We start from the raw sequence: 15281 nt of genomic DNA, 5'->3' as shown, positions 1-15281 counted from the left end.
AGGTGCTAGTGGTGAAGGAGTACCGTATAGATGAGGATATAGGAAGGCGGAGGTCAGGAGGATGAGGAAGGATTAGGGGAAATAAGTCGGGGTTAATATATATCCAAAAATATTTACAGTCTACGATAAAGATGAATTATTCACTTGTTTACGATGTCCTGTTCTCTTAAGGGGGGTAGGGGGGGGTCTAGGAAAAATACCCTCTGAACTGATGTTACTTTTCAGACTTATCGTTAATAATAAAAGGTTATAAGTTAAGAAAAATACCACTATAAACGTCGACATATATTCCAAACTTTTCAATAATACTTTCTTTTTCGATCAATATCAGAGGGAGAAGCAACGAAAGAAAACGAACAATTTTGGTAGATAGTTTTACACGCAGACATCAAAATTTTTATAAATATATTCACTAGAGGTTAACTTACTTTCTAAACCTTTCTATCATTGTATTGTCGAGTACTTTAAGATGGGGAAAGCACACACACACACACACACACACACACACACACACACGAGTATGGTGGTAAATCTGGTCTGGTTGTTGTTGTTGAAGGAGGTGGTTCCATCGGTCTTGTTGTGTCGTGACCTGTCAACACCGGGGCTACTCCACCATAATATAGTGGGGGGGTGTTTATTAGATGGCGTCTCTCTCTCTCTCTCTCTCTCTCTCTCTCTCTCTCTCTCTCTCTGGAGTATATATAAAGGAGCACATATCAAATAGGTTGGGTAAATAAGAAGTGTAAAGTCACCTCAAACAGTCCGTGTGACCGCAAGACCGGCCCCCGTGAGTCTTCTATTTCAGTTCTGATTTTCAACCCATAGATGGAGGTTCTTACAGCACACACAGCGTCTTGTAGAGTTGCCGGGAGTTTCCGTATAGGTGGAACTGTTCACACCTGGTGACTTTATACACAAACCACTAATGTGAGAACAAGATTAAATTAAAGTAAAAACAAATAATTATGTGTGAGCTTCCATCAGGTGATCTCAGGTGATCAATGAATCAGGTAATTGGTAAATTCAAAGACAGAGATACAATCGAAGTCTTCTCACAGTAATGAAACAGGTTTATCTGGTCTCGTGAAGCTCCGACACCTGCTTTGAGATATTTTATGAATCAGTGTCATGAGCCGCGACAGTCATTTTAGCTGCCGCAGTTGTCGTGTTAAGAAGTGTCACAGTGAAGTGTTATAAAGTGGCATCGTTGGTGAGGGACTATATAATCAAGTGGTAAGTGATGGTCAAGACGGGTTGTATGTGTTGAGGTTAATGTATGGTGATATACAGTACAGTGAGGAGGTAGTTGTTGTGGCTGACTCAACCCTTAACACAACCCACTGCTCAAACTATATAACAATACCTTATTCCCCTTCACTAAAAACTATTACCATTTACTCCACAAAAGACACAAATAACATCTCTCCAGGCCTTACTTGGCGGATTATATTGACATATTATTATAGTTAAATGGAAAATAAACATATTTGCTGCCAGTGTGTTTACAAAATGGTTTACGAGAATAATTGTAGGAGTAAACCGGGATGGAAGGTTAATCTGATTTTTTTTCCAGGTTGGTGAAAGTCAATAGCTGCTACAGTAGAGGGACCATAACAACACAGGTATGTCCAAGTCAGTTTTATATATCAGTTATCGTTGTTTTTGTATTTGCTCGTAAGTGCTGCGTCTCCGCTGAGTAAGTCGTCGTCACCTCCCGTGTTGAAGATCGGGATTTCGTTTCTATATAAAATCACTTGGGAAATGTTCTTCATCCAGTGATTTCTAGTGACTTGCGTATATCATTAACTCAATCAACTTCCAGAACTTTGAATTAATTTACGCCATTATTACATGATCTTTTTAGTCTTCCTCTCTCATGCGCGCGCTGGTAGATATTTGAAGGAAACACAATATTCGTACCAGAAAGTCGTGTTTTCTTTTTCAAATAAAATACCTCCTGGTAGAATATGGTGCTCCCTGGCAGACACAAATTGTTCCCAACGTTGTCTTGTTCACTATAGGCTCTTCAGTTTTCAGGACCACAACCAAAGACGAAAACTTTAATTTGTAACGACCATTTGTACATGCTGGCGTCAGGGAGCCAAGGTGAAGAGACCCGCTGTTATCTGCCGTAGAAGTGTGGACTAAGGTGATGATGCTCTGAGACACAGTATATGTCGGCTGTTTGGTGATGTATTAACTGAGAAGAACAAATCATATAGACAGAGAAGAATAATGATGAATAAGAGTAGAATTATATATTTGATATAACAGTTATAACAACAATAGCAGCTTACATATATTTTTGGTGGTTTAGATTATATCCAATCGACCTAGATATTAACTCCAGCTGTTAACCTTCCTGGTCTTGTAAGTACTTTCATTCTTTGTAAACTCAACTGTTAAGGTGCCATTTTGATGGTGTCATGGTAGGTGCTGTTCTTAACACACTGCACAAACAGGAGACCATAACTCCACTGGGTACATTTATTATCGCGCCATCATCCAGTCCTCAGTCTTAGCTGCCTCGATACACCGAACCTGGTGGTGGCATGCCGCGCCGAGTCACTGGTTTGGGTAGCCTCTCATCCGCTTGTTTAGGTCGAGCAGTGTGTACTGTCCCGAGCTCTAGCGCCTACGACTCGTGTGTGGGGTCAGACCACCACACTGAAATGTGTAGATCGCATTAAAAGACGGGAGCCAATCCTTTAGTAAAAACGGTAAGTGAAGTAGTTCACACCTACCCGCCGCTGGGTGAGATTTGGCTGGTGGTGGATGATAAGACGTCACTTGAGTCGTATTTCAATATATGTTTGTTGTATCTCGTGCATAAGGAGCTTTTATTGCGCCTTTCAATTGAGAAATAAGCGCCTTGCATGTTACATCATTTTTGTGTAAATTAGATGCACATATACACACATGCATTAACATCGATGTAAAATATATTGATATTTATGTGTTGTTATAATGATCAAGGACATAATTTATATATGTATTAAGAGTTACATTCTTCCCTGAGAGCTCCAATAACCTGCCGCCTTCATATGGTGTGTGTGTGTGTGTGTTGCAACACCAATGAAAGAGGAAGTGAGGAATCGTTTGTTTGTTCATATTTTTTGCTAATACATTCAGAATGGAATGTTAAAGAGGACTTGTGTATAACAACCTCAGGTAAAGGACATTATAATCAAGAATGCTCCTTGGTGTGTGTAGTTCAGGATCCCAACACAGCTGGCGTTACATTTTCTCGTTTAGTCTCGGTACTGATTCATTCGGAAGGAGACGAACTTTTTGAGGTGACTCGTGTACAGTCACCCAAAGACACGGAGCATAAATAAGAGATCACGCAGCATATGTCAGAGTATCTACCACATATTAGTAAACATGGAGCATATGTTAAGAGTACAGACAACACATAGAGCATACAGGGAATATTAAATAACACGGGGCAAAAGAAGAATACAACACATATTAGAGAGCATACGAGGTATATTAGAGTGCATGGAGCATATTGACGTCCAGGAGCATATTTAAGTCCATACATCATATAGAAAATATAACGTGTAGGTGCAGACAGGAAAAAACTTGTTGACGGACACAGCCAAGCGAGAAACAGAAGGAATATTTAATTAGACAGGTGTGTTGTGTACCCTGACAGTTGATGTTACCCTTTTGTAACTTAATGATGGGGATGTCACCTGGCCTGAAGTAATTAATGAGGAACATACAGGTGCTGGGTGGTAGAGAAACCTTCTTAGGCTCTTGTGTTGGTGGTGCGGGTGTGGGGTGGGGGTGGTGGTGGTGGTGATGGTAATAATGCTGGGGCTAGTGGTGGTGATGATGGTGTTGGTGGTCCAGTCATATCACCAGAACGACCACTTTCTGACTTTTTTCCCCTGTCTAAATTACGTCTCCCTGTAAGGCTGACAGGTCCCCGTAAATGCCACCGATCAGAGTGACGTGGAAATTAAGTGGTTAAATGACGCTAAATAGGGGAGAAAAAAGACCTTCGATTAAATGTGATTGTTTGAGTTAATTTATCCTGTTTTGTTAATGGTTTGTGTATAGTTTGGTTTGTTTTTGGGGTGGAGAGTTATGGTGTGTTTGTTGGTGTTAAGGTAGTGTGTATTTGTACGTTTGTGTTGAAGTATTTTTGTACTTGTTTTGTGAGTAATTCTGTCATTGTGTTAAGCAATTTTATAAGTATGTGTTTGTTTGTGTTAATTGATTATCAAAGTATTTCTATTTTCAAGACTTGTAAAGTGTTGATAGAGTTATTATTTATATTGTTCTTTTTTTTGTTGTTTTTTTATTATATGTTGTTGTTATAAGGTTTAATTGTTGTAGTTGTTTCATTGTAAATATTTAACCTTGGCAATCTGTTATTGTAACTTTATGATCCAATTTTGCACCAAATTGACAAACGTAAACAATTATTATTATTATTATTATTATTATTATTAATATTATTACATAATTATTATTATTATTATTATTATTATTATTATTATATTATTATTATTATTATTAATATTATTATTATTTATATTTATTTTTTATTATTATTATAATATTATTATTATTATATTTTATTATTATTATTATTTATTATTATTATTATTATTATTATTTTATTATTATTATTATATTATTATTATTATTATTATTATTATTATTATTATTATTATTATTATTATTATTATTATTATTATTATTATCAGGAGTAATAGCATTAGTAGCAACAGTGTGTAGTAGTAGTAATTTTCTTATCAGGATATGACTAGTGTTTAGTGAAGGACTGTAGTGTTGTTTTATATTTTATGTATAAAGAGGAATCTGCTTCCTGCTCATTACAATTTTAGGAGAAAAACTGAGGGTAAATCTTGCAAAACTGATATTCTATGTTCAAGATTTTGTCTTTAGACCGAATATGAGGGATTTCATCATTGTATTTTCTAGAGAAGAACTTTTCAGTGGAATATGCGATCTACATACAAACTCTGAATGCATATGATGATTTCTTCAGGATGAATTTTTCATAGTATATATATATATATATATATATATATATATATATATATATATATATATATATATATATATATATATATATATGTGTGTGTGTGTGTGTGTGGTAGTTGTACACGAGTATACCATGTATATTTATCCAAATATATGCATGTACACTCACTGTAGCCCCATTGACGATTGAAAGTTGACGATGCACCTCAGGGAATGAGAGAGGCCCCTGAATACTTGTACATTTATGTGTATGGTGTGTGAGGGTTAAGTTGGGATGGTGGAGGTGGGGAGAGGAAGGGAATCAATTGTCATTATGGAGTGTGGGGGAGGTCATCTTGTTCAGGCATCAAAACACGGAGTGTGTATTGGAGGAAAATTGTGTTGTATAAATTGAAGAGTTTCGACGTCTTGGTGTGGAACAATGTGAATGTGGTTTATACGGAGAGAGCATACTTGTCTTCTCAGGCTAAAACCTCGAACTTATTACACGCTTAGTTGAATCAGGTGGCATAATTGATAGGAATTCTGACTTAGTAACCATTGCCAGACGGAGGAGTATTTCAGCTACCGTATATCCCATTTTGGTTTTACTATACATTTAAATTATTACTGGTATCATAAAAATCAATAACTGGCATAAACTGACATAATATTACTGAGGTATATATGACTTATCAGAACAGCTACAAGTAAAATTATCTTCGTCGACCAATACGATATATTGAAGATTTTTATTTATTTATCTTATTTATTTATTTATTTATTATTTATTTATTTATTTATTTAACTTGAAACTACTACCAGTTTTTGTGAAGCTGAACAAGGGCGGAGGTGACCAACCAGCGGTGACGAAGCTTGACATATTAATGGTTCTTAGTGGTTCAGTCCGTCGTTTTAATCTGTGGCAGCGGCAGGTGGTGTGGTGCTGGGTATAAATGGGACAATACTGGCCAGCTCAGGTGAATGAGGAAAGCCGTCCTGTGCAGTAACTGGCCACACCACCACACAAGGCGACTAGAAGCCTCCCTGGTGCTAAAGGTTACGTGCGCCACGCTCACAAAAAATCGACACCACAAAACATAAAAGTGTCTAGTAACCGGAAAGTTATCGCTGGAAATATTAATATAGAGTGATCAAATAAGAATAGTGTACTTATATTTGAATTGGTTATTAAAAACGTTGCAGTTATTTTTTTTAGATGACGTTCTACTGTTTTATCAACTGAGCCCTGAGATGTATTGACACTTTTACCGTCTGGTTAATTTGATGACCACAAGACACATCATTAACTCCCAGATAAAAGGTGAATTACACCTCTCATTAGTGTAGGTTATCTTACAGTGACACCACAACATCGCTACCACAACAACACCACAACACACACACAATACCACACCCACCACTAACACACCACCACTAACACCCACCACCAACACACCACTACACCTCCATAACCCACACACTACACCCACCACCAACAACACACCACTACACCCCACCACCAACAACACACATACACCCACACCCACTGCCACCACACCACATACACACCCACACCCACCACCCACCAACACACCCGCCGACACACTAATTACCCCAATTTTTTCCTCCCTGGAGAACTAACACCCAAAGCTTCCCTGAGAGAGAGAGAGAGAGAGAGAGAGAGAGAGAGAGAGAGAGAGAGAGAGAGAGAGGAGAGAGAGAGCGCTCGGAGGAAGACTCTCTCTACGCCCTCAGGTTCAGGACACACACGAGAAGGAGGTTCATCTGGGGAGGTTCTGATTTCGTTGTTTGTTTTTCACTCATGTTTTTGTTTTATTTTCACCCTTGTTTCAGCCGTGTTTCACCCTTGTTTCAGCCGTGTTTCACCCTTGTTCCAGCCGTGTTTCACCCTTTGTTCCAGCCGTGTTTCACCCTTTGTTCCAGCTGCAGTTTCACCCTTGTTCCAGCCGTGTTTCACCCTTTGTTTCAGCTGTGTTTCACCCTTTGTTTCAGCCGTGTTTCACTTTGTTCCAGCCGTAGTCACCCTTGTTCCAGCCGTGTTTCACCCTTGTTACAGCTGCAGCCACCCTTGTTTCAGCCGTGTTATACCCTTGTTCCAGCCGTATTCCAGCCGTGTTCCAGCCGTGTTCCAGCCGTGTTATCTCCGTTGTGCCGTAATGAACACATCACTCTCTTGTTTTATCTTTTCTTTGTTTACTTTCTCCAGTATATTACGTTTTATTTTCCTCTGTGTCTGGGAGAGAGAGAGAGAGAGAGAGAGAGAGAGAGAGAGGATGAAGAAAAAAGAAAGATAAAGTGAAAGAAAATGAGAGAGAAAGAGAGGAAGGGCGATAGAGAATGAGAGAATGAGAGATGGGGGTAGAGGGTGAATAAAGAGGGGGAAGATGAAGGTGAAGACAAAAAGAGAAAGAAATACACAGAAATTAGAGAGAGAGAGAAAGATAAAAGGAAAAAAAATAGAGAATGAAGCAGTGGCAGAAAGACAGAGGTAGACTAACAAACAGACAGATAGACATAGAACGAGAAACGAAAGAAAGAAAGAAAGAAAGAAAGAAAGACCAATCAGGGTGTAGTGTGTTAGTGAGGGCGGTGAGCCAGGAGCCGCACACTAAACATCCCCAACTCCGCCACTTGCTACCCAGTAATGAAGCTACCATGGTTTTTGCCTCTCCACGGAATGTATATATTTGTCCCTCTGTTTAAGTGTGTATCTGTTTTTGTTTTGTTTTTATACATTTTCTCGTGTTTGATTTTTAACCCGACGTGGAGGTCCGTGTTTCTCTTCCCTAGCGAGGTACTGTACACTCACCCCCAGTGTATGTCTGTACAGTGTCGGGGGTGTGTTGGCCAAGGGAGGTGATGTACAGTGTCTGGGGTGTAGTGTTGGCCAAGGGAGGTGATGTACAGTGTCAGGGGTGTAGTGCTGGCCAAGGGAGGTGATGTACAGTGTCAGGGGTGTAGTGTTGGCCAAGGGAGGTGATGTACAGTGTCAGGGGTGTAGTGTGCCAAGGGAAGGTCAGAGGTGTAGGCTAGCCAAGGAGGTGATGTACAGTGTCGGGGGTGTAGTGTTGGCCAAGGAGGATGTACAGTGTCAGGGGTGTAGTGTTGGCGAGTAACTCGCCAGCTACTTTGTGTTGCTTGTTGGTGAGAGTCAAGAGCAGAAGACCACCACCACCACTTCATCAACAACAATACCACCATCAACCACACACCATCAACACCACAGTTACTACCATCCACCACAACCACCAACTAAAAACCACTACCAACCACCAGCCACCATTAATCACCAACCACCACTCTGTATACTGTCTTCCCTACTACAGTACATCACATATGCCACTGCCAGATTGCCTCGCCCTAATTCCAAGTCATTGTCTAAACTGCAGTTGAAATTATTAGTAGTAATATGAACAGGTGTTAACCTGGGCTCGTGTACCGGGTGTAGCTGTGAGCGGCGGGTGTAGCTGTGAGCGTGGCGGGTGTAGCTGTGAGCGTGGCGGGTGTGGGTGTGAGCGTGGCGGTGTAGCTGTGAGCGTGGCGGGTAGGTGTGAGCGTGGCGGGTGTAGGTGTGAGCGTGGCGGTGTAGGTGGGCGTGGCGGTAGGTGGAGCGGCGGTGTAGGTGTGAGCGTGGCGGGTGTAGCTGGAGCGTGGCGGGTAGCTGTGAGCGTGGCGGGGTGTGTGTGAGCGTGGCGGGTGGGGTGGAGCGTGGCGGGTGTAGGTGTGAGCGTGGCGGTGTAGGTGGAGCGTGGGGTGTAGGCTGTGAGCGGCGGTGAGGTTGTGGCGGGTGTAGGTGAGCGTGGCGGGTGTAGCTGAGCGTGGCGGTGTAGCTGTGAGCGTGGCGGGTGTAGCTGTGGCGTGGCGGGTGGAAGGAGCGTGGCGGGTGTAGCTGTGAGCGGCGGTGTAGCTGTGAGCGTGGCGGGTGTGGGTGAGCGTGGCGGGTGTAGGTGTGAGCGTGGCGGGTGTAGTGTGAGCGTGGGGGTAGTTGTGAGCGTGGCGGGTGTAGGTGTGAGCGTGGCGGGTGTGTGAGCGGCGGTGTATGAGCGTGGGGGAGCTGGAGCGTGGCGGGTGAGCTGTGAGCGTGGGGGGAAGGTGTGAGCGTGGCGGGTGTAGGTGTGAGCGTGCGGGTGTAGCTGTGAGCGTGGCGGGTGGTGGGAGCGCGGGTAGCTGTGAGCGTGGCGGGTGTAGCTGTGAGCGTGGCGGGTGTAGGTGTGAGCGTGGCGGTGTAGCTGTGAGCGTGGCGGGTGTAGCTGTGAGCGTGGCGGTAGGTGAGCGTGGCGGGTGTAGGTGTGGGCGTGGCGGGTGTAGGGTGGAGCGTGGCGGGTGTAGCTGTGAGCGTGGCGGTGTAGCTGTGAGTGTGTAGATGAGAGGAGAGTGGTGTGGTGTGTGTTGTGTTAATATGGATACAGTGTAGAGGAGGTAATTACTGAATACATTATTATGGTACTTATTATTGTGTGTCCTAATTATTATTATTAATTATGTGTATTAATAGACTATTGAGTTACATTTGCCTTATTGTTTATTTATATACTGTACAGTTGATGGAGTTTTAATGATATATTATTTGTATTTAAGTTTTCTATAATTTTATCAACTAATAGAAAAATCATATAATGTGTTTATAAGTGATGGTGAAAGGGTTATTTTAATTAAGAACTGTTGTATTATTATTGTTATTATATATTATTATTAATATTATTAAAATTATTTATTATTATTATTATTATTATTATTATTATTATTATTTTATTATTATTATTATTATTATTATTATTATTATTATTATTATTATTATTGATTTTATTATTATTATTATTATTATTATTATTATTATTATTATTATTATTATTATTATTATTATTATTATTATTATTATTATTATTATTATTATTATTATTATTATTATTATTATTATTATTATTATTTATGAAACATTAAACTCACTACATCATTAAATGCCGAAGGTGACTGTTCAGAATAACTTAAAAAAAAGTTACTTAAAAATATAGACCCAACTCATGATATTAAACCATCTGGATATTAAAACCTTAATTATGGTGCACGCTGGAGTAATTACTGTGTATTAACCCAATTATTGAGAACGACCGTGCTGGTGTTATGTTATTGGTCGATGTGGATGGTTGTCAGCCTCTTTGTTTGTTTGTTATTTATGGGGTGATTGTTAGTGATTGTTAGTTATTGAGTCAGTTACTTAATTACTTACTTAGATATAATTAGTTAGGTTGATAGTTGATAGTTGGTGAGTTAGTTAGTGACACACCTTCACTACATACAGACGACACTCAGATGATCTCCTTACCATGAATAATGAGACTTATCATTCAGAGGTTAGTGACCTGATGGGTGAGTTTGTTTCTTTTTGTAATTACTGATGTGTTTGTTGGAGAGTTAATACGGGTGAGTTAATACGGGAGAGTTAATACGGGAGAGTAAATACGGGAGAGTTAATACGGGAAAGTTAATACGGGAGAGTTAATACGGGAGAGTTAATACGGGAGAGTTAATACGGGAGAGTTAATACGGGTGAGTTAACATGGGTGATTTAATTCGAGAAAGTTAACACGGGAGTGAATCCAGGAGAGATAATCACAGGAGAGTTAACCCCTTAGGCAACAACTGAGTTAATTCGGCCGAGTTAACAAGAGAGACAAAGTTAATACTGCAGACATAGCAGCAAAATTAACACAGTACAGTTAACAGAGGAGAATTAACAGCTGGTCCGGTTATCGCAGTGAGCGGTGGGGCGTAGCTAATGGTCGAACCCAAACCTGACACTGTATGTACATGACTGAACCTGTGAGAACTACCCTACCTACCTACCTCTAACACCTGTATACTCGTACGTGTAAGAGAGAGAGACGGGTTTCTGCCATATTTTAAAACGGGATCAACAATAATCAATAATATATCAACATAACTGACTTTAACAATCTCTAGCCACAAATTACCATCCCTAGCTATACTAACCCCTCCCCTTAACCCTTGTCCCACCCCTAGCTACTAACCCCTCCCCTTAACCCTTGTCCCATCCCTAGCTATACTAACCCTTCCCCTTAACCCTTGTCCCACCCCTTGCTACTAACCCCCTCTCGCAGCGTCTGGCCCTTACTCCTTCAAGCAGTGGCTCCTAACACCGCCTCTACATCACAGCTATACAATAACAATGCGTGGCTGGAGTAATCTTGGGACCTCGCACGATTGCTTGCCTCTAATAAAGCCACGAAATGGAACAATGCAATCAGGGGCGCGACACTCCCGTCACTAATGGTTCACGCTTTTGGTGAACTGGTGAATTAATCTCCCGTGTTGCAGTGATTTAATTGTTTTTCACTCGGATCTTGATTGTCTCTTTGTCATTATCTCAATTTCTGCCTACTTGTTCCAGAGATTACTATGGCTATTTTCATATAATAAATTCCGATTTGTGTGTATATATTTCAGGATATTGTGCATCGTGTCCGCCTTTCCATTAAACGTGAAATGGATGTCCTCTGAGCTCGTCATTGACTCAGGTAAAATGTTGCTATTGGTTGGCTGGGCGCAAGTGCTGACCCCATTAACAGCCTCACAATACCTGATAGGACGAACAGGTATTCAATTGTCTGGGTCTTTTTTATGCATTCGGCAGCTTAGAGATAACAGTTCAGCCTCTCGCTCAGTGGTTTGACCCCCGAGTTTCAGATAGATAGATAGATAGATAGATAGATAGATAGATAATATTCATAGAAATAACAAAATAAATTACTTGAGATATATTTATATACAGTATACAGTATATGACAGCAGACAGCAGGCACTTGCTCATATTAGTTCGTCTTTATGACCCAGTACAGTTTCTATGTTTACTTCTGGACTTTTTGAGACTTTGATGTTCATAACTTTTACTTCGTATGAATGCAAAAGTGAGGACAATCTCTCTGTTCGTTCGCTGTCACCGCTTCCTGACGTTGCTTTCACTCTGTCGCGTTTAAAAAAAATGAAACTCTCTACTATTTATTTACACTCTTAATATTATTAATTTCACACACACACACACACACACACATTTATTACCCCCAGGTACAGTTAATTGGATAAGTTTCAGGTGGTTCAAATTAAGTTACGTAAGTTTGATTGGAGGTTGACCTATAGGTGTTATTAGTCACTTGATATTACTGTTGTTATTTTTACCTGTGTTATTGAGAGAGTTTGTAATTAACAAATAAGAGAATGTTGTTGACTGTACAGCTACCTGTAATTGATACACGAATAATTACAAGAGGTGTTGTAGGTCAGATGGGCTCATAATATGTTAGTTTTCTAGAGATCATTGCGCGAGTGAGTATAGTTTATTCCTGTGATGTATTTATAAAGCAGAGTGTAATGGTAAAAGTGATAAAAAAAAGGATAATCTTCATAATAACGGTACTATTTCTACTACTATTACGAATAATAATAATAATAATAATAATAATAATAATAATAATAATAATAATAATAATAATAATAATAATAATAATAATAATAATAATAATAATAATAATAATAATAATAATAATAATAATAATAATAATAATAATAATAATAATAATAATAATAATAATAATAATAATAATAATAATAATAATAATTTCGAAAAAACTAATATTCATTTTTAATACGAGACTATATAAGCATATCTAGTAACTGCAATACCTGAAAAATATGGTCATGAAAATAATCAATATTAAAAGATATAGAAATTAAATATAAAACGAAGAAACACAAAAGTAGCAAAATAAGATCTGAGAGCCCAGGTGACCAAGACCGCCCGTGTGAGTCATCTGCTTCCGGCCATCAGCATCACATAGGTCATCACTAGATTCTCAATACACATTAATCTAATACACTAAACGTTCCTAACTGTGTCCTTCTCAAGAGTTAAATGTGTGTGTGTGTGTGTGTGTGTGTGTGTGTGTGTGTGTGTGTGTGTTCATCTGATGTTGTTAATTCATAAAGCTTGTAAAGACCTATTGAGAGTATAACAACATGGCCCCCTGACCTCACACTAATGGCCCGAATTCATTTAAACTTTGCTGGACAGTTTTTTGTTGACCTGTTTACTCAAGATGGGGTTAAGTTGTCCTACTTAAGGGTGTTTTAAGCCGCTGCGGTACTTAGAAGGGTTTAAAGTGGCGGCGGTGCTCAGGTAAGTTTTAGTAGTTGAGGCCTGAAAGAGGTCATGACCCTATAATTGAGGTCAAGTGTTCGTACTGTACTTATAAGGCGTGGTGGTCATGGTGTGTTATATATCATGGCTCTTATAAAACATGAAGGTTAAGTAATAGCATTTGTGGTTGAATGTGGGTGGGCAGAGTCCGTAGACTTGCTAGTGATAGATTCTGGTGGTGACGTTAACCCATTCCCCGTATTTACTGACCTGGCGGAACAAAATCTTTGGATGTGAGGGAGTTTTTTCCTTCCTCTTCGGCTTAGTATCTCAATGATTTTATTTTGTTTTTTGTTTTTCCATCTTGATGTTTAATTCCATCAAGCTGTTTTTTTATATAAACATGATTAGCTTGTTTGAGTTAGATTATCTATATGTTTTGATAATAAATAAACACACACACACTCTCTCTCTCTCTCTCTCTCTCTCTCTCTCTCTCTCTCTCTCTCTCTCTCTCTCTCTCTCTCTCTCTCCACATATCCTTCCTCCTCTTCCCCTCCCCTCTCACCACTCCTCTCCCTTCTCCTTCCTCTTCCACTTCCTCCTCCCTCTCACCACTCCTCTCCCTCCTTCCTCTCCCTCTTTGCCTCACAACAACGCCGCCAGTCTTGGTATAATGCCTTGTCCTCCCTACCAGCCAACTTTAACTACAGTTATGACACAATAACTATCAGACAACAGCTGGGAAGCAACTTATCTCATCCATGTGAAGATGATGCTCTTTGTGGACTGTTTACTGAACCCTGGCCCTGTTTACACTTGTTTACACTTGTTTACTGGGTGTGTTCTCCTCATGAACTGATCACCCAACTTGTGTTCTGTTCACCAATAACTTCCTCACGTAACAATAACTGATAAAGAAGATAGAGTTGTTTACTTGTTTACGAACACAACGAGATGTAGGGATTGTACTTGTGTATGGAGAATAATGAGCATCAATAAAGTTACAGTATATATCCTGTATTATAATTCACCAAACAAGAACTAGCAAGGTTAGGGTAGGTTAGGTTAGGTTAGGTTAGTAAGAGTTGAATTGTTATATATGGCATTTTATTCATCTGATTTTGTTCATATTTGTTCAAGCGAATAAATTTCAGAACCATTGTGTAAAGGATATAAGACTAGACATTGAATTTGCTTACAGTACAAACATAAGGACCTCAAGCGACAAAAAACAGGTTAATTGAGCCTTTAGTGAGATTTTCCAGGTGTTTACAATCTCATGTTTGTTTATATCTGATCCAAGTGATGGTACTAAGAACTGTGTGGTGGTGACAACTATGAACTGGATGATTGTCTATACCTGTTGAAGCTAATGACCTTAACAGTGGTAAATATATGAATAGTAAGGAGAGTTTAAGGTATCATAGCAGCAACAGGTAAGGAAGCAGAACGTGATTGAGTGTGTGTTAATAATCAGGTAGTGCAATCAAGAATGAACTTACTAACAGAGGGGAGTAAGTTAATTTAGCAGGGCAGGTGAGGTGATAAGGTAGAGTGATTACCTGGTGATTTAGATAGATTACAGGTAATAAAGAAAGGGGTGTGAAAAAGTACATAAGGCAGAGAGATAATTGAATGATTTTGATAAAGATGATAAATAGGAGAGGGAGGTGATGAGTGGGGTACATTTATGGAGAGGGATGAGTGGAGTACAATTGTAGAGAGACTCAGGTCGTGGCTGTGTGAACGTCATATTAACCATGGATGGGGTGAGTGAGTGAGACAGTGAGGGTATATATGCGGCTTAATGGCTCACTAATGGACAGTAACTTGCCATCTGTCGCCGGTGTGGTGCGTCCAGCTGGCCAAGACGCTGGTGGAGTCCTCACCATATATATTGCTCAAGACGATAAATTCTTCCTCTAAATGTACCGTGAAATTTATGCCGGTTAGTTTACAACATTTTTCTTTACCAATAGTAACTTCTGCCTCGTTTTCCTCGCAACTACTGTAAAGTTTGTTAAGTTATGGCCTCGTCTGCGTACTTTTCCTGCATATATTTCCCTTATGGAGGAGTTCGTATGGGATCTTTTTTTGTCGG

At 39.7% G+C, this 15281-nt stretch overlaps 1 protein-coding gene across 1 annotated transcript in view; it reads right to left on the bottom strand.

The window, feature by feature from the left end:
• Positions 1–8445: 8445 nt before the first annotated feature.
• The window catches only part of LOC121860652 (putative uncharacterized protein ENSP00000383309), an 8355-nt gene continuing 1519 nt past the window's right edge, over positions 8446–15281 (bottom strand). Inside the window, exon 2 of the mRNA XM_042357915.1 lies at positions 8446–9374. Coding sequence (XP_042213849.1) covers positions 8446–9374 — 929 coding nt within the window. The remainder of the gene's footprint in view (positions 9375–15281) is intronic.

Source organism: Homarus americanus, unplaced genomic scaffold, assembly GCF_018991925.1.
Source record: "Homarus americanus isolate GMGI-L3 unplaced genomic scaffold, GMGI_Hamer_2.0 scaffold7772, whole genome shotgun sequence".
Taxonomy (NCBI): Eukaryota; Metazoa; Arthropoda; class Malacostraca; order Decapoda; family Nephropidae; genus Homarus; species Homarus americanus.
Note: the sequence above shows the minus strand (reverse complement) of the source record. Positions and strands in the feature narration are given on the sequence as shown.